The sequence below is a fragment of the Suricata suricatta genome, chromosome 2 (assembly GCF_006229205.1).
Source record: "Suricata suricatta isolate VVHF042 chromosome 2, meerkat_22Aug2017_6uvM2_HiC, whole genome shotgun sequence".
In the NCBI taxonomy this organism is placed as follows: domain Eukaryota; kingdom Metazoa; phylum Chordata; class Mammalia; order Carnivora; family Herpestidae; genus Suricata; species Suricata suricatta.
Window position 1 is genome coordinate 162,144,405 of NC_043701.1, and position 20,499 is coordinate 162,164,903.

Sequence of the window (20,499 nt, forward strand, 5' to 3'; positions counted from 1 at the left end):
CTCCACACCCTCGCCAGCATCTATAGTTTCTTGATTTGTTCATTTTAGCCACTCTGACTGGCATGAGGTGGTATCTCAGTGTGGTTTACATTTGTGTTTCCCTGATGATGAGTGATGTTGAGCATCGTTTCATGTGCCTGTAGGCCATCTGGATGTCCTCTTTGGAGAAGTGTTTGTTGATGTCTTCTGCCCATTTCTTCACTGAGTTAATTCCTTTATTTAGGTGTGGAGTTTGGTGAGTTCCTTGTAGATTTTGGATACTAGCCCTTTATCTGATATGTCATTTGTAACTATCTTTTCCCATTCTGTTGGTTGCCTATTAGTTTACTTGATTGTTTCCTTTGCGGTGCAGAAGCTTTTTATCTTGATGAGGTCTCAAGAGTTCAGTTTTGCTTTCATTTCCCTTGCCTTTGGGGATGTGTTGAGTAGGAAATTGCTGCAGGTGAGGTCAAGGAGGTTGTTTCCTATTTTCTCCTCAAGGATTTTGATGGTTTCCTGTCTCACATTCAGGTCCTTCAGCCATTTTGAGTTTATTTTTGTGTATGGTGTAAGAAAGTGGTCTAGTTTCATTCTTCTGCATATTGCTATCCAGTTCTCCCAGCACCACCTGCTAAAGAGGCAGTCTTTTTCCATCGAATAGTCTTTCCTGCTTTGTCAAAAATTAATTGACTGTACATTTGTGGCCCAGTTCTGAGTTCTCTATTCTTTTCCATTGGTCTATGTGTTTGTTTTTGTGCCAATACCATACTGTCTTGATGATGACAGCTTTGTAGTAGAGGTTAAAGTCTGGGATTGTGATGCCTCCCGTTTTGGTTTCCTTCTTCAATATTACTTTGGCTATTCGGGGTCTTTTGTGGTTCTATACGAATTTGAGAATAGTTTGTTCTAGCTTTGAGAAGAATGTTGGTACAATTTTGATGGGGCACAGTTTGTTTTTTTATTTTTATTTTATTTATTTTTTTATTAAAAGACCTCACCAATGCCTAGCACATGGACAAGACAAAGCAAACTAACTGGGTACAAAACAGATGACACAGTCACCTGGGATTACTGGGAAGAGGGACTTTCACAAAAGTATTGTCAGGGTAAAGGAAAGCAGCTGGGCATGATAAAGCATCTCAGGCCTGCAACCACAGGAAGCTATCATGGTTCCAATGTGAGAAGGGCAAAGGTGGGGAGTAGTTACTGGAACCTGGAGAGATCAGTAGCTTTGGGAAAGGCCTAGCTGTCAGTGCTTACTCATGATACCACAAGGAGGCCGCTGGAGGAATAAATGCCCTGCCCTCTGATCTCCTGCTGATGCCACTCACTGGTTACACCTAATCAGAAGCCAGAGGCAGCTTCTTGGAGCTGAGAACAGTGTGGAAAAGGGTGGAGAGTATATTTGCATCATCAAACTAAGAATACCCATCAAATCTATCAATGCACATAATTTTGAAATTTCCTAACACCTGGGATAAAGAAAGCATCCTGTAAGTTTGCAGAGACAAGAATCTGATTGCTTACAAAGAATTGGGAATCAGAAAGATACTGGATTCTCTAAAGCGAACAGTGAAAGGTAGAAAATGATGGGGCAAGCCTTCACAATTCTGAGGGGAAATCAATGAACCTGTAGGAAAGCTATCAAAAAAGCACTGACAGTAGGATAAAGACATTTTAAGAAAAACTAAGTCTTAACAATGACTGTCTCACATGCCCTTTCCCAAGAATGGAGCCAAAGCTCTTGTACAACTCTAGGGGCAGGCACCATTCATACCGTATTACATTTAAGTGGCATGCCAGAAGCACAGCGATCTGATAAATGATGTCTTCAAGCATGCGACAACACAGTAGTCCTGCTTAGGAAGCTACTGGAAGATGTACATCAAGAAAACAAAGAAAACTACATGGAGCCCTGGAAAGAGGGGCTCCAACTCAGGGGGCAGGTGAGAGGATTTCCCAGGAGAATGGACAAGATGAGTCCCTAGGACACATGCTCCCTAGACCATTTGCCTGGTGTAGGAAGCAAGGTGCTTAGATTGGAGCTGGAAGATGAAAAGTCAGGTCAAAAAACAAACAGACAGACAAACAAACAAACCAAAGCATGACAGCTTGATTACTTCTGGTATTTGACTGTACTAGGAGGTTTTTAGCATTTTGAGAGTCTGAATATGTAATAGGTACATAGAAAGACTTAAACCAAAACAAAAGCAATTATTAATTCCAAGGAAATTTTAATTATAAAATGGAAATGTAATCACAACATACCATGTGGCCCAATTTGAAGAATATTTACATAGCTATAATAGTGTGTGTATGGGGTATATATTTATGTGAATGTTATACTGATGGGGGATGTACAAGAGACTAAATACTTCTCTTCTGTGCCAGGAAGCCCACCATTAATGTCAAAAGAGAAATATCAAGAAATAGCAGTATTAAAAAGACTATTTAGAAAGATAGAGGTAAATATCCAAACAAAAAAGCTGAAAGAATTGAAAACACGTACCCAGGAGAGTACAGGAATCCTAGTGAAGACAACTCGGGCAGGTGCTGCTTTAAAGACATTGTTTTTTATTATATAACTGACTATTTAATTTTTAAAAGTATAAACATATAACTTTGATAAAAATAAGTATTGAAAAAATAAATAAGACCCAGTGTTTCAGGAAGATGGAGAAGAAAACCACTTTATATCTAGTGTTGAAAGGTAAAAATCCCACCATGTTAAAAGCACCTCATAAAACTGAACTTACTGGCAGAGGAAAAAATGGGTATAGCTCCTCATGCTGTGTTGGATAAAATAAAGTGTAAACAGTAATTTTAGACTGAGGGCGATTGTATTAGTATATGAAATCACAACACTTACAGTTTTAGAAAGTGCTTTGATTCCTGTTTTTATCTCTTTCCTTTTCTTGTAAAACAGTTTAACTTCCTTTCTGATGGCCTGAAATGGAACAAGTATATCTCTCAGACAGGCAGGAAAAATGATAGTTATATGACAGATAGGTAGATACATACATACATAGATACATAGATAGCACTTCTCTAGAAATAAAAAAATACTTAAAGACTAATGATACAAAGTGTACATGAAATAACACCACTGCAGTGCCTTGCTTAAGTCAACTGCTACTATGTAAGTGACCATCAAAGTAACTTGCAACTGATGTCATTTATAAGGCCAACGGAAAGAAAGTAAGAAGTAAAAGAATTAAATAGAGAATAGTTGACAAAGGAAACCAGTCTGCTATTTTACGGGGAACTTGAAAGGACTAACAAGCTAAATCCAGGCACGAGCCACTACCTTTGTCACCTTCCTGCACAGCTGAAGCCACCATGTCCTTTCTCCTGTTTCTGGACCACCATTTTTCTTTATTTCTTTTTTTTTTCCATAATATTTTATTGTCAAATTGTTTTCCATACAACACCCAGTGCTCTTCCCCATAAGTGCCCTCCACCATCACCACCACCTCTTTTTCTTTAAATCAACTTTGCAGTGTCCCTCAACATTCACTCCAACATGATGTATCTGATTATTCTTCAGTTTGGCTTTCCTAGACATTTATGTTCTGTTTCATATTAGCTTAAGAACACTCCTTAAAACCCAAAATAACCTAATCTAAAAGACTGGGCTAGTTTAGGGTGTTTGCTTTCAGGGTACAATGCCCTGCCTAGTAATATCTCATTCTACTTCCTAACTTTCCAATAGGTTTTCATAGGAAACTAGTCTATTTGGCACATTATTTCAAACCTCTCCCATGTTTTATAAATACCTCTTGGTTTTTTTGTTGTATCCAGGGAATTTCCTTTGATTTATCAACTAGGGTTAATTCCTCCTGTGATGAATCAATGCTTGGATTCATATCTTCATTTATCTTCAAAGAAGACAGATATTTCTTAAAATTAAAATTCTTCTTCTCCCACCCTACTTCATATAATTGCTTTGGGTCCCTTTGCACTTGTTTCATTTTTTTAAAAAAATAAAACCAAAAATTTTTGCCTTCCCAAAATGTAATGTTTTATTAATTTAATTCCTTCCAATCCATCCTTATATCAGCCACACTTTTCACTGAGAAAGTAGAAATGATCAAACAAATCACACATTTACCACATCCCTCTTCGCCTCCTTCCTATAATTATAGATCCATGCTCTTGCCTATCAAGCCTTGCCCAGCCATTTGTACTTAGAATCTCAATCTTTTCCTCCTTCTTGAGGTCTTTACACTTAAAAAAAAGTCCCACTGGGGGGTGCTTCAGTGGCTTGGCTGGTTAAGCGTCTTGACTTTGGCTCAGGTCATGATCTCATGGCGTGTGGGTTCAAGCCCCACATTGGGCTCTGTGTTGACAGCTCAGAGTCTGGAGCCTGCTTCAGATTCTGTCTCCCTCTCTTTCTGCCCCTCCCCCACTCATGCTCAGTCTCTCTCCATCTCTCAAAAATGAATAAATGTTAAAAAGTAAGAAAAAAAAATCCCAACGCCCTTCTGCACCATCCATTTCTCCTTTTTACTAAATCTTCCCCAATAAATCTTTCGCAAACAGGGATATACTATCTTTAGTATATCTTGTCCAAGAAAGGCTATTATCCATTGATTACCACATTCCTCTTTAGGTACCACCCATTTCTATGCTCCCTGTTGCAACAGAGTATCCAAAAACAATTGGCCATGATCCACTCTCCTGGCCCTACTGTAACCTCACTGGCTGCCCCTCCTTTGCCTCCCTGAATTCTTCTCCTGGATCTGTAGAAGTTGTTCTATTCTTGTGTCCTTCAGTTGCTCACCATCCCCTCTTCCACCATAACCTTACCTAGTTTTATGGCTTTAAATTCCTTGCATTTGTCCTTGACTCTCAAATCATCATCTTAAATCCTGGCCTCTCACCAGAACTCAAGGTTCATCTATCCAACAATCTACCTAGTATCTCCTCTTAAATGCCTAGCAAACTTCTCAAAGTCAGTATGGGTAACTGGATTCAGAATACCTTCTTTCTCCCCACAGCAGCTCTCCTCTCCATCTTCCTCATCGATGTGAATGGTACCCTATTCTATAAAGTTATTTAAGTAAAAGACTAGATGTCATCCTAGAATCCTTTCTCTTCCTGTCCCTCTGTGTCCAACATATCAGTGAGTTCTGTCAACTTAACCCCTGAAGTGTAGCTGGAATCTATCACTTCCTCTCCATAACATTCCTCTTCCACCGTTGTTACCTGAACCTTTGCCATAGCCTCCAAATTAATCTCCCTGCTTCCATTCTTGTCCTGTATAGGAACCATTCTCCACACAATGGCCACTAATCATTTTTTAAAAATATAACTAAGATCTTATAAATCCTCTGCTCACACACTTTTTTTTGGTGTACTTTTAATTTTTTTAATTTTTTAATAGTTTATTGTCAATAGTTTCCATATAACACCCAGTGCTTTAATAGTTTATTGTCAATAGTTTCCATATAACACCCAGTGCTTCTCCCCACAAGTGCCACCCACCATGACCATCATCCCCTTCCCTCCCTCCCCCTCCCCCTCCAGTCCATGGTTCGTTTTCAGTATTCAATTGTCTCTCATGATTTGTGTCCCTCTCTCTTCCCAGCTCTCTTTCCCCCTTCCTCTCCCTATGGTCCTCTGTTAGGTTTCTCCTGTTAGACCTATGAGTGCAAACATATGGTATCTGTCCTTCTCTGCCTGACTTATTTCACTTAGCATGATACCATCGAGGTCCAGGTTCTCGTTACATGTAACATAAAATCCAAATTCTACCTGGTTTACAAAGCCCTTTGTTATCTGGGTTGTTGTTGTTGTTGTTGTTGTTGTTTTACTTCTACAATCTCATCTCCTTCCACTCTCTTCCTTGTTCACTTCGCTTACACAAACTTGTTTTTAGGGCCTCAAACATGCTGAGGGCTTTCCCCTTCTGCTGTAGTCTTGCCCTCCTGACCCCACCGTTGTACCCTCTTTTAATTTAGATCTCAGCTTCCATGTCTGCTCCTTAGAGAGGTTTTCCAGCCAAACCCTAGCATTTTTATTCACTAAGTAGGTCTTGTTACTATCTAATATTTTCTTATTTGAGTTCTTATCTCTCCCTGCTCACACCCAACTCTTAATTAGAATGTAAACTCCATGATTAGAGAAAATGTTACTCTCTTGTTCATGCCTATATCCCCCATAGCCTGGCACTTTGTAGGCACTCTATAAATATTTAAGTGATTGAATGAATGAATGTTGTTTTCTGGCTAGACACTTCCAGAATAAAGTATGTAATATAAAAGTAAATAGAGACTGGCTTGATCAAGCACCAGAATTAGGGGTAAGATTTGTTTCACAGGCAAGCCCAGATCTTGTATTATGGTTTAAATAAAATCTGAGATGTAATATTTGCTTTGAGGCTATTGCTTTGAGAAAGGCTGAACATTTTGTCTCAGCTGTAGCTCATGCTCTTTCTGAAAATCATAGTGACCTGGATAAAGGGAAATATTATTAAATATCTGCTGAAGGAAAACCACAAACTAAAAACTGATACCTGATTTAGAAAGGAAGAGCGAGTAGATGGGTAGAAGGCAGGGAAGGAAAGGGAGGAAGAGGGAGAGAAAGAGGAAGGGAGGGAGGGAGGAAAGAAGGACAAACACTATACTGGAACTCAACTGTGTGTTCAGATGTTGATTCCAAATTCAAGGACTCTCTTCGTAATACACTTAAATAATCATTCTCCTCATCCATGGTGTCTTGCAGAGAAATTAAAAGTCTCTGGCAATATTCAAGAATATCATTGGCGAAATTCCCTCCAAACCGCCTATATTAATAGAAAAAGAAAATAAGCAGGCTACAAAATCACAGTTTTAAAAAGTTACATTTAGCAGCATTCTTTCCAGATACCTAATCATTTCCACATAAGGAAATATGGCAGCCAATTCTTCACCGTGCCTTATAGTTATTAGGGCTCTAGAGGACAGCACTTTCATGTGCTCCAGGACATAACAAGCCTCTTGACCTCTCTGAGGTGACCTCTCCTCCCATTATCCATGTACCCTTACCTTACATGTCCTCTGTATCCACCTACCTTGGTCACTGCACAAAGAACCACTACTCTGGTAGAGTCTTTGAATGTTCTAGGCATTGCACTGCTTCATGTACATAATTACATTGTCCTATTTAGTCCTCAAAACCTGTATCCATCATCAAAGGAAGCATTACTTCCACTCAGTATACCAGGGCATATCAAACTGTAAGCACATCACCATCGCCTGGATGAGAGTTTGTTAAAAACAGATGATTCCATGGGGCGCCTGGGTGGCTCAGTTGGTTGAGCGTCCGGCTTCGGCTCAGGTCATGATCTCACAGCTCATGGGTTCAAGCCCCGCATCGGGCTCTGTGCTGACAGCTCAGAGCCTGGAGCCTGCTTCGGATTCTGAGTCTCCCTCTCTCTCTGACCCTCCCCTGCTCGCACTATCTCTGTCTCTCAAAAATAAATAAAAAACATTTAAAAAATTAAAAAAAAAACAGATGATTCCATTTCAGAGATATGACTCAGAAAGTCTGGGTGAGGACCAAAAATAAGCATTTCTAACAAGCTTACAGTTGCTGCAGACCCAGGCTTGCGTAATGGTGCTGTAAACAATTTAGAGAGGGATTATGTGCCTAAAGGTCAGAGTTAGTCCTGGACCATGATTTCCAACTCAGCTTTGAGTCAGAAGTCCATGAATGGAAATGTCCTGACTTCTACGAAGAGGTTTCCAGCACTTGTTTGCTGTTGCCTGAGATGGTCTTTGTTCACTCACCGTAAAGGGTATATTAGGACTTATATATGAGATATGGTCTAGTGTTTTACTCAGATGCCCTGCGTAAACTGGGCTTGATGTTTCAGTGTTCAAATGAGTCTTTGAAATAAGTGACGACCAAAACTATTATGATATAAAGTCTTCATTTACTTTTATTTAACATTACAAATACTTAATGTTTTCACACTGTCACTGGGAAAAGGCCATGTTTTGTTACTGTTTTAATCACAGGAGCCACCGTAAGCTACTATTTTTGTAAAAATAAATTGCACATTGACTAGTGATATCCACTGACAGATCAACCAAGGCAATATATAAAGTCTAGGCTGTCACCTCCAGGCTCTCTACCCCCTGGTCATCATATATATGCTTGAGTAGTATTTTATTTGGAACTTTAATTTTAATCTAAGTCCAAATTAATACTGTCTAAACTAAGTCTAACTATAGAAGTATATCTACATGTATGTAAACATACATACATACCTATGTCAGATTTTTAAGGGATAAACAGGAATTTTTGAAATTACATACTCTTCAGAATTATCCTCATTCCTTGAACTACTCCAACAGGTGTTATGAAAGGGAGAACTAATCACCTCATAGGTACTAACTATGTCTTGTTGCTTTTTTGTATTTTGATGCTTTGACTTCAGGGGCTTTGGCCCTTCCAGGACTAGCCAGTTGCTACAGATAGGAAATCACCACCCTGGGGCCACCTTTAAAATGCAAACCAACCAATCCAGAGCCCACACTTCCAACTCAGGGCTACTATTTCCCTGCCCTCATCACCCCTGGGCCAAGTACCAGAGAACCAGGGACAGCACCCATGCCCCAGAACCTGCTGAAATTATCTAAACTAGCCAAACCTGCTTACTCCTTCCCATGGAAATCATAACAGGGCGCTTGCCCATGTTTCCTTTGTTCCCTCTGCCTCCTGACCCACCCAAGTGCTTCTCCATGTGGCCCCAGCACAGAGCTTGGCAAACCTCCTCCTCTTGGGGTCTGTGGGTATAGTAATCTTTTCAGTGGCAGTTGTCTCTTGTTATGGTGGCCTTGCTGTACATAAATAATAAAATCTTTATTTTAAACACTATACCATATGAAGTTGTTACTGTATACCGTACATACCTCCATCTGAGGTAAACAAGAGTGCCGTCATTTCTCCCATTCACTAGAATGTTTTTTCCATCAAATGAAATTCTCACTGATTGAATCCCATGTCCCTGGTGAGAATGACTCCGACTTTGAGCAAATGTTTCCTTGAAAGGAACAAAGTGCAGAAGTTACAAATGCAATTCTACCACATAGTTTTTCTAAGGGGGTCACATGCACTTTCGCTTATGGGTAAATCTGTTTCTATTTGTTAACTGCATTTCATTTGGCATGAAAGAAGCCTCTTAGTAATACATAGTACTGAAAATCCCTAGTACAAAACCAATTCACCAATACTGATTTCTCATTTGTGTAGAATGGAAGGAGAGGGATTGTTATCACCAATTTACAATAGGAAAATCAGACACCCAGAAGCAAATTGCTGAAAGCTTCAAAGTTAGGGCAGGGGACTTGAGCGAGCACAAATGGCAGATCCAGATGCCTTCAAGAGTCAGGTAGGTTTCATTTTACATGTGATGAGTTGTTGAGAGAGGGCAATAGGCACTGCGAAGAATGGAGGGCATGATGCCCACATGGAGGATGCTAAACCAGTTCAAGTAGAACCCAAACAAAACACATAACTGATTTGGTACACAGCGCAACAGCTTAAGCTCCTTTACTAAAAATTGGAATTTATGTGTCACACTGGTTCTTAACCATGATTTTATTTTTTAAAAATTTTTAACTTTTTGAATAGGCAATATTTTCAAATGTTTCAAAGTTCAAAAACAATACTGTGACATCTCCTTTATGTCTCCATTCTCCAACCACCTCCCAAAGCCAATCAGTGTAATTAATACTTTTAATATCCTTTCAGATGTCTTTTAGTGCATACGAGCAAATTTTTATACAATTATAACTTTTAACATAAACTATAGCATAATACATTTTATTATGCACCTTGCTTTTTCTTCCTGACCATAGATCCTGAGGTTCTTTCCATATTGTGGCATAAAGATTTTCTCATTCTGCATAATATTCCATGTTTTCTTAATGTATTGTTTATATGCCATTATTTATCCAGTCCTCTACTGATTATTAGGTTGCTTTTACAAATGATACTGCCATGAATAACCTCATGGATGAGGTGCTTTGCACAGAATCACCTAGAAGAACTTTGATGTCTTGCCATGTCATGCCACCATCAACCGTAGCATGTTATAAATCACTTGAGGGGCACCTGGGTGGCTCAGTTGGTTAAGCATCTAATTTTCAATTTTGGCTCACGTCATGATCTCATGGTTTGTGAGTTCGAGTCCTGTGTCAGGCTCCATGCTCTGACAGTGTGGAGACTGCTTGGGATTCTCTCTCTACCCCTCCCCTGCACATGTACTATTTCTCTCTCTCAAAATAAATAAATAAACTTTAAATCACTTGAATAAGAGATAATATAGCAAAGTTTGCAAATTATCAACTTCAACATAATCTGTAAAGGATTCAAGACTTTTCCTATACAGTAATACTATCACTGTTCCCCAGTTGCATTCCAAATATGCTTTCTTACACAGATGAGAAGAGTGGGATGTGCACACCAGGGCCCGGTTCACCAGGCTTGTCGTTGCCTGCAAGGCTTCAGGTGCGTGGGGTAGAACCCTGGGTAAGAACCACTGACCTCATTAAAGTATACTGACAACCAGTACAACCTGGTCTCAAAACCTAGAAAAGAATCCTACACATTTTTGGAAGAAGAAACTATTTTCACTTCCTCAATGGAAATCAGAAAATGGCGGCAATACTGGTGATACTGAGGTTGCTCTGCAAGGGATGGGGGCGGACTCTCCCTTCTGCTCTTCTGGCATCACTTGGAGAGTTGGGTGGGGGGCAGAAGCAACCAGCCCAGAGTCCCTCCAGGCCAGGGAGATAGGGGTAATAAGCCCTAGGTTTGCACAGCACTTCATTATTTCCAAACATTTTTGCAGATACCCTCTTACTGGCTCTCATCAGAATCCCACAGGATGAGGGCATGGAAGGTTCCCCTAATTTTACAGATGAGCATCTGAAGCTCACTGAAGTTCGGTGAGTCTCTTAGACGCACAACTAAGTGGTGATGGAGGTGGGCTGAAGCTCACCTACAGTGTCCGGGTCCCATGGTCATTATACACAGAGAACGGTCTCCTGGTTAGTGTTTCCTCCTGTGGAGACTCAAACCCTCAGCACATAAAAACACTGGTAAAACTACCACAAGTGGCAAATTAGTTATGAATTAATTCACCTAAGAAAGAAGTGCAATTCCTTCCCTGAGGGCTTTTTTTCCTTATATGAGATCAAGATAAACATCCCCAAGATTAAAAAAAAAAAAGATTGTTTACCAATGTGTGAACATCTCGGATACACAGAATTCCACCTTTAGCTATTGTTGTGAGCCACAATCCATGTGGAGACAGAGAGAGCATGCCAGGTCCATAGTGTTTGCTTTGCACTTTTTGGTACGGTTTAAGAATGCAAATGCCATTAGGTACCTGCCAGTCAAAACACAGGACTCCATTATAGAAAAGAGCAGGGGAACGGCACCTACGGTTTGCAGTTGTGCGTATGTGGTCAGATTAAAATCTGCAAACACTGTCAATGGAAATGAACTGATACACCACGTTTCCTGCACCACATTTTTATCTGTTTGTAAATTGAAGTTCGTTCTGACCAACTAAGAAAAGTCATTATGCATTAGCTATCATTAAAGATCCCAGCCTACACTGACAATATTTCTTTTTTACTAATCCTTTTCACACACCCCCATGCTCAAGACAATTAAATGAGTCGGTATTCCCTCACATCCTCCCACCTCCAAGTCCCTGCACATGCTACGACTTTTGTCTGGAATGCCCTTCTCCACCCCATTCCCACCAGTCCTATCCCCTCCCTCCTTCATCAACCTCCACCCCCCGCCAAAACTGTACACAATATTTCTCCATGTCTAAATCTGACTTATTCTTCAAAGGTCAGTTCAAATATTACTTCCTTGGTGAAGCTTTTCTTGAATCCTACTTGCCACAAACATTTCTTCTTTCTTGTAATTTCTGTCTCATACCTTGCTGGCTTTGGCTTCCCTGGGAGAGAAGGGTTCAGAGAGGAAGGATGGTGGATAATGTGGGCCAGGGAGTGTAGCAGGAGTGATACGATAGAGGTTTGAAAAGAATGTGATACAAGGTTGACAGAAACACAGTCTACCTACTTTGCGCAATTTTCCTTATGGCTTAGGTGCAACGTTCCATGGAAAACCACAGAGCCTGCAGCCCTGACACCTGTGGAGTGCATGCTCTAATGCTATACAGTTTTTAAAGACACTAAATTAATAGTGTCACCTGCATGTTTATCTGATGAATATGATTCATGTAGCACAAGTATGAGGTTGCTCAAATGTATTTATGATGGATTAACAAATAATGCTAATAATGTATATAATTCAAGAGAATTATGTTACTGTAACAAAGCCATTTGTTAACTGGACTATAATGTTAAATTTTTTATTAACATTTATTTATTTTTGAGAGACAGACAGAGACAGATTATGATGGTGGGGGCGCAGAGAGAGAGGGAGACACAGAATAGGAAGCAGGCTCCAGGCTGCCAGCACAGAGCCCAATGTGGGGCTCGAACCCAGGAACTGTGAGGTCATGCCCTGAGCCAAAGTCGGACGCTCAATCGACTGAGCCACCCAGGCGCCCCTGGACTATAATGTTAAAGCATGGATCACGTCTAATTAACACAACATGTCAATCTTGATTGCTAAGATAAATAATAGCGTGCTTAAGTTTTGGCATACGGTTTCAGGAAGAAGATAGCTGCAGATGTATGGCACATGGTTACAGAAGCCATATACTTGGTGACTTTGGTAGTCCAACACGGCAGAGGACAGGCTGTGTTCTACCTCATACAGGCACTTGTGAATGAGTTCCTCTCTCAGCCTCCCTCTTTCATCAGCAAAGATTGCAGAAACTGTAAGATGTGAGGAAGAAAAGAGATCACTTGCACCATACAGTGATTGTATTCTTTAATCATTATGAATAACGATGAAAAGCAAAATAAAACATTTAGATGTCATTAATAATGCAGAGGCTATTAGGAGACAAGAATGATTTAAAACAACATGGACCCACTAGAACTACTCAAGTATTAAGCAACTGATAGTAAAATATCTTTTATAAGGCCTTGGACAATTTAATCAATTAGGTAGAAACATATTAAAAGATACTCAAGATGGTCTTGAGAGTCTTAATTAAGGCACAAGAGTACTATGAGGTTTTCAGCTCTCTTACACTTTGTAATTATATATTGACAAAACAGCTACCCAGATATATCTGTTATCTAAAACAAAGAGTATCTATTTTATCAGACTTCTTTATCCAAAAGGCTTTCTTTACAATTTTATCAGTGGAAGTTACTACAAAGTAACCTATCTGAATTTAACTACATATATTTAAAGCTACACACGAGAGATTCACAAAATGACATATGGATCTGACAAAAATACCAGCTGATCCGGGCCCTCTTCTCTGGGAAGAAGATAGATTCAGAGGAATGACAAGGCCTCGCGGGAACACCACATCTCACATCATGCAGCAGCCAGAACAGTTTCACCTTGTAAGATGCATAAAAGATGGCCACTTTACCTCTTTACATGTCAAGAGGAGAAAAATGCCATCACCAGAGAAAAGAAAGAAGGAAGGAGAGAGGGAGGAAGGCGGGCAGGCAGGCAAACAAGCTAAGCAACTACTCATCTGGGTTGCTTGATTTTTCTTTACCTTGTGGTAATATTTTAGGTAGAGTAAATATTTCCAGTCTGCTTCTTCCTGTTTCTGGAAGTGGCGAAAGCACCATCACTTCTACTATGTCTGTTTCCAAAAGAGACACGGTGGATATTTGTAAACTGTCTTTGCCCACCTCTGAAAGAAAAAGGAAATAATCGAGTCCTCATTCATAAGTTTAAATAATTTTTTATCTTTTCAAGTAAGATACCACATTATAGGATTGACTCCAGTAAACCTTTAGCTCAATTTATTTACTGCATATTTAAAGTGACCTTTTTATTTTTTTAAGTTTATATATTTTGAGAGAGAGAGAGAAAGAGAGTGCCCATGAGCAGGGAAGGGGCAGAGAGAGAGGGAAAGAGAGAGACTCCACAGCAAGCTCCAAGTGAGCACCTAAAGTGACCTTTAAATATAAGCAATGAGGGTGGGGGGGTGCCTGGGTGGCTCAGTTGGTTAAGGGTCCAACTCGATTTTGGCTCAGATCATGATCTCACAGTTTGTGGGATCAAGCCCCATGTTGGGCTCTGCGCTTGGAGCCTGCTGTGGATTCTCTCTCTCTCTGCCCCTCCCCTACTCATGCATGCTCTCTCTCTCACTCTCTCTCTTCCTCCCTCCCTCTCTCTCAAAATAAATAAGTAAACTTAAAAAATAAATATAAGTGACAGGGACATTTTTGATGAACGATGATGGATTCTCACGGCTGGATATCTGGGTTGACAGATCCCAGCCAGCTCAGTTGGGCTGTTTCCTTCCCTGTCAGAGGAAGCCTCGGGAGTTTGTTATGTCTACCCCAACTCAGCAGCACCTGCTTGCTCTGGCCCATTCATTGTCCACTGTGGCCTGTCTGCCCATTCCTGGTGTTGGGTACACTCCAGCATCCATGTTCTCTGCATCTGTAGTCAAGATATTGCAGCTATGGTGGAAATACCCATGACTATGAGCTTGCTCTACTGGAAATCAGGGCTCTGAAAGGTGCAATGCCTGGAGCACACCTTCAGTTCTTTCCAGAGTCACTACTCTCCCTTTCCATAGGGGCTGTTCTGTATGTGTCTGCTTTCTCAGGCCCCCAGTATCAGCCCCTCCCCTCAGGTGTTCAGCTGGTGGTCTTTCCTCTGACAATAAAGAAGGCCAAAGACATCTGATACAAAGTGGACCTTAATGTTCTTTAAAAAAAAATTGGGGGCACCTGGGTGGCTCATTCAGTTAAACAGCCAACTTCAGCTCTGGTCATGATCTCATAGTTCATGAGTTCAAGCCCCACATCGGGTTCTGTGCTGATAGCTCAGAGCCTGGAGCCTGCTTTGGATTCTGTGTCTCCCTCTATCTCTGCTACTCCCCTACTCGTTCTCTCTCTCTCTCAAATTAAATAAATATTTAAAAATTTTTAAATAAAAAAATAAATACATAGAAATATTTATGTATTTATTTTGAGAGAGAGAGAGAGTGTGTGTAAGAGAGCATGAGTGGTAGAGAGGCAGAGAGAAAGGGAGAGAGAATCCTAAGTAGGCTCCATGCTGTCACCACAGAGCCAAATGGGGGGCTGGATCCCACAAATGTGAGATCATGACCAGAGCTGAAGTCGGCTGCTTAACCAACTGAGCCACCGAGGTACCTCAAGAGTTTATTAGCTTCAAATCTACACAAGTCTTGTCAGCTCACACTACCCCTCAACCTCTCTAACTTCCTTTTTATCTTGGGTTTTTACTTCACTTGATGACCTCATAAACTTCCACCATCCAGGCTAGAAGTTTGGGAGTTGTTGCTGATCCTCCCCTTTGACATTTGATGGAATACCAAAGGCCTGCCAATTCCATCACTCAGAGCTGCCCCTCCTTTCTCTTTGTATGACTGTGCATGGCATGTGCACTGTGGATAAGAGCATGAGCCTGAAGACAGACTTCCTGAATTTCAGTCCCGGCTCCCCCACTACCTTCGCATGACTGAACAAGTACTTAACCTCACTGTGCCTCAATTGCCTCATCTGTAAATTGGGATAGTAAGAGGCTCTACCCCATAAAAAGTTGTCTGTAAGGATTAAATGAATTAACACATGCCAAGTTCTTAGAACTCTATCATATGGCAAAGAATCCCTCAAAAAAGGCTGCTATTGTTATGATTGATGTCACCTCTTGCCTGGGCTACTACAATTGTTCTCTAACTCCTCTTTGTTATTCCATTCTTTTGCCTTTCAGCTCCATCTTTCACACCTGTGGCAGTCGTCCTCCAAAGTCAAATCATACCAGGCCCATCTTGAAAACTTCAGATGATGTCTCATTACCCGCAGAAAAAAGTCCAGACTCCTTGCAATGATATTCAAGACCCTCATCTTCTTTCAGACTTCATTATCATGATCATCGTCTAGTAAACTCTTCTGTTTACCTATTACACCAGACTTCTTGCCATCCCATGTGCCTTTACTCAGAGTTTTCTCTTGAGTTGGAATACTAATGTGCCCCATCCTCTACTACTTAAACCCTCAGAGAACTACCACCCCAACCCTCTGCACCTCCTTATCTGGGGCCCCCTCTGCCTCTACTTTGCCCTACTTTCCTCATACTTGGCAGAGTTCATTGTTTCTTCCTCTGAGACTACACAGCACTCTGCTTATTCCTCCATCATGAAATTGTCTCCATGACCTTTTCATGCCCCCACTGACCTAAGTTCAGCATTTTGGACCTAGTAGGCACTCACTAACCTTAAAAAGTTAATGAATAAAAGAAAAATATAGTTGGGGGAAATATACCAGAAAGGAAAGTATTAGTTCTTACTATCTATCACATAACTGCTATCTCACCTGCCAGGTCTGGGGTGAGGTATGTGGATGACATTACTGAAAAACCCAGGGATCATTCTGTTTAAAGAGGAAACATTAAAGATTCATGTACTAAAACTTTTTAAACTATCTCTACTAAATGGAGATCAAAAGTTTTTAAATATATTGCAAGGATAAACCAATCAAACTACTTTTTGTGATAACATTAGAAATATCTAGCAGTATATATAATGTATATAATATACATATATAATGTATAATGTGTTTTATATATTATACTATATATAATATCTAACGAGAAATATCTAAATTAACTCATTAATTTAGTTAAGAAAGTTTATTTAGCTCAACTATGTGCCAAGCAGATGTACCAAAAACCCTTCAAATATGATGTGGGAATTCTCCTATATAACTACAGCAGTTATTTAAATGTTTCTGTTTTAGAAAATACACTAGAGCCCCATTTTCACAATTTTAAATTCTTTGGAATAAAGTGACCAATATTTTCATTAACTAATTGTCAACTAATTAACATCCCATGTTGTACCTACAAATCCAAGGATCTGAAACAAGCTTGATGGGTTGGCGTTGATAATGAAGATGCATCCTTCTGATGTCCCAACTAATAGATAGATCCCTCGCTGGTCATAACTAGGAAAGAAGAAATCTGAGGCTCAGATTTTGCTTGTTTCACCAATACGATGATAAACAAACTTATTGGCTGACAGTGTGCAGATACATTCAAAACCAGTCATTCCTATGGTCTTTGATTTTTAACGTTACTCCATCTTATAAAAAGCCAAGTGACTATAGGTAAATACAATCATTACATTCTAGGTTAATGTTATTTCCAAATTGCAGCTTAAAAGTGCCCAGTTAAGAAGATGCACCAGTATTTCATCATAACTAAATGAAAATATGATACCAGAGCTTTCTTGGTACTGCAAGTGGAAACAAGCAATTCTCAAACTAGTGATCAGTGTGATGTCTCGGCATTCTTCAGGGCCAGTGCCCAGCAGCAGGAGGAAGAATGTAGTGAAATGTTTCTGTACTTCTTCAAATTAGAAAAATGGGAAAACAGAAATTATAATTAAAAAAAAGGAAGCGGAGAAAGAGGAGGCAGCCAAGATGTAAGTGGAGTGAGGTTGCAGATCCTTTGCCCCTGAGCTGGAGGGAGCCTGAGCAGGACAACACAGCAGGTGGAAACCTGACTCCTCCAGGCACTCGCTAGGCAATCCTTTAAGGGCTTCTCTCAACTTCTCTGAACCTTAATCCTCTCATTTGTGGAACGGGGCAAACATGGTATCTGGCGGACTCGTATAGTGAGGTTCACATTTAGTAAGTTACAAAGTTTGACAGTACCTCAAACTAAAACTCAAGGCACCCCTGTCACTTATTAATATTTACTATTCTGATAAATTAACAAAAGAAAGAATAATAACACGATTCTAAATTCAATGTCTCTATGCTGTCTTCTAAAAAGTATTACTTCAAAAGATTTGAAGCCATTTAGATGCCCATTATTACACTCTTTTGGGGCACCTGGGTTGCCCACTTGGTTAATCAAGTGACTCTTGATTTTGGCTGAGGTCATGATCTTACTGTCGTGAGACTGAGCCCCACATCAGGCTCTGCACTGGGCATGGAACCTGCTTAAGATTCTCTCTCTCTCCCTTTCCCTCTCCTTCTCCCCCTCCCCTGCTTGTACTCACGCACACTCTCTCTCTTTCTCTGTATAAAACAAACCAAAAAGCCAAAACATCCCAGTCTTTTAAAAATGGTGGTATACTGGGTCTTTACCCATAAAATACAAAAACACTAATTCAAAGGGATATGTACACCCCTAAATTTATTACAACATTATCTATAATAGCCAAATTATGGAAGCAACCCAAGTATCTATCAATGGATGAATGGCTAAAGATGATGTGGTGTGGCTCAAATGCATACACGTGTACACACACACACACACACACACACACAAAACACACACTGGAATATTACTCAGCCATAAAAATGAAATCTTGCCATTTGCAATGACATGGAAGGAGCTAGACAGTATAACAGTAAGTGAAATAAGTCAGTCAGAGACAAGTACCAAATGATTTCACTCTTATGTGGAATTTAAGAAACAAATGAGCAAAGGAAAAAAGAGAGAGTGAGAGAGAGACAAACCAAGAAATAGACTTTAACTATGGAGAACAAACTGATGGTTACCAGAGGGGAGGTCGGTGGGGGGGTGAGGGAAACAGGTGAAGGGGATGGAGAGTACACCTGTCCTGATGATCACTGGGTAATGTGTAGAATTGACGAATCACTAATATAACACTGTTTGTTAACAACACTGGAATTAAAATTAAAAATTAAAAATGATGATATATCTATATAATGGAATACTATGTACCATAAAACAGAATAAGGAAGGTCTTTATGTGTAGATAAAAAACATTATTCAAAAGACATCATTAAATGAAAAAAAGTGAGGCGCAAAACATTGTATATAGTTTGCTACCCATTAAAAGCAAAGGTGTTTAAATAAAAACTTGAAATAAAAGCAAAGGCAGTGACTTTGGATCCTTACTACCTGGGTTCAAATCCTGACAACTGCCATTTACTATCTATGTAATATTAGGCAAGTTACTTAACACATTGTGCCTCATGTTCCTCCTCTGTAATGGAGACCACAAGTATCTAACTCATGCAACAAAGTGTGTAGCACGTTCTAAGTGCTTGATAATTATTGATAATTGTATGTATAATTAAAAGGAAGTACTTACCTTTTTTTTTTTTTTTGCTTATTTATGGATAGAATATCTCTGGAAAGAAGACATGAGACACTGGTAACAGGCAGCCTCCAGGGAGGGAGAACTGAGTGTTTGGGGACAAGCATGGGAGCCTTTTCACGATGCACCCCTCTGTACTTCTTGAATAGTGACCTGAGTCAATGTATTAATTTTTAAAACATGGCATGTAAAACCTAAAATTAAAACAAATTGTGGCTTCACTGGAATTCCCAGCAGACAAGCCTGGCACTGCTGCTGCCAGAAGCAGGAAGTACTTACAGGAGGTGCTGCACAGACCATTTGGAGGGAAAGACCTTGCGAATTAGCAGAGGGGCCTCAGGATCCCTGACGTCAAGGAAGTGAACGAAGCCCTCCTGGGTGCCCACAGCCACAGAGAGGGAGGAGGGTGAGCAAGCCAGAACCGTCACCTGTTTAAAATAACCCCAGATGATTAACTTCCCTGTGCCAGAACACAAAGCTGATCTACTACACATTACAATCTACAGTTTATTTAAAAAGCCCTCAGAATGAGAACCTTGGTAGGTGCTGTGTGGCATTACAAATTAGACATGCAGCATTCCTGAGCTAGTCGAGTGCATGAATCACAGGAATCTGTATATCTCATTCTGTAATCCTAAAGTTAGCATCATAAAAATATAAAGAGATTTTTTTGAGTTTTAAACCATGGGTTCACTTTTATCCCTAAAGGATTATGAAATGATTATACCAATAACAATAAAAAATAAAATAAATTTAAAATACATTTCTAGCACTTTTGGACATCTTTATAGAATGCTAGTGATTTATTTTTAATCAGCATTCATCTGTTGTAGATCCTGGGATGCTGGTACGATGGAGGAAGACTTAACAAAATAACCAAATCACTGCACTGTGGATTCAGTAGACAAATACATGCATTGCAGATTCCTGCTTCCCTCACAATCATATACAGAATATGAGGTCTAGGAGAGTAAATTTGTTTTTAAATTTTGCTGAAGCAATCCCATTCATTCCTCTATAATTATACTTTGTAGGCTGTTTTGGATAAGATCATAGAACATTAGAAACAGAAAAGACCTTAAGAGATAATCATTTGGTAGAACAGAAAATGGAGGCTGAGAAAAATGTAGCGATTTGCCTCAGGATCCCACAGCTGGCAACAAAGCCAAGAACTCATTAGAGTACACAGCTGTCCAAGTGAGCATGTTTTTATTTTATTTTTAAAGGTGAATTTTCCAAGGTTGAGTCTTTATTGGGGTATCTCAATGTGAAATTGGAAACGAAATGGTGAGGGT

The 20,499-nt window shown here is 39.9% G+C and overlaps 1 protein-coding gene across 1 annotated transcript in view; it reads right to left on the reverse strand.

The window, feature by feature from the left end:
• The window catches only part of CFAP43 (cilia and flagella associated protein 43), a 111,501-nt gene that overhangs the window by 54,675 nt on the left and 36,327 nt on the right, over positions 1-20,499 (reverse strand). Inside the window, exons 11-19 of the mRNA XM_029932533.1 lie at positions 19,484-19,632; positions 16,969-17,072; positions 13,643-13,783; positions 12,664-12,836; positions 11,213-11,362; positions 8,880-9,010; positions 6,619-6,766; positions 3,756-3,857; positions 2,849-2,926 (exon numbers count right to left, since the gene is read on the reverse strand). Of these exons, the coding sequence (XP_029788393.1) occupies positions 2,849-2,926; positions 3,756-3,857; positions 6,619-6,766; positions 8,880-9,010; positions 11,213-11,362; positions 12,664-12,836; positions 13,643-13,783; positions 16,969-17,072; positions 19,484-19,632 (1,176 nt within the window). The remainder of the gene's footprint in view (positions 1-2,848; positions 2,927-3,755; positions 3,858-6,618; positions 6,767-8,879; positions 9,011-11,212; positions 11,363-12,663; positions 12,837-13,642; positions 13,784-16,968; positions 17,073-19,483; positions 19,633-20,499) is intronic.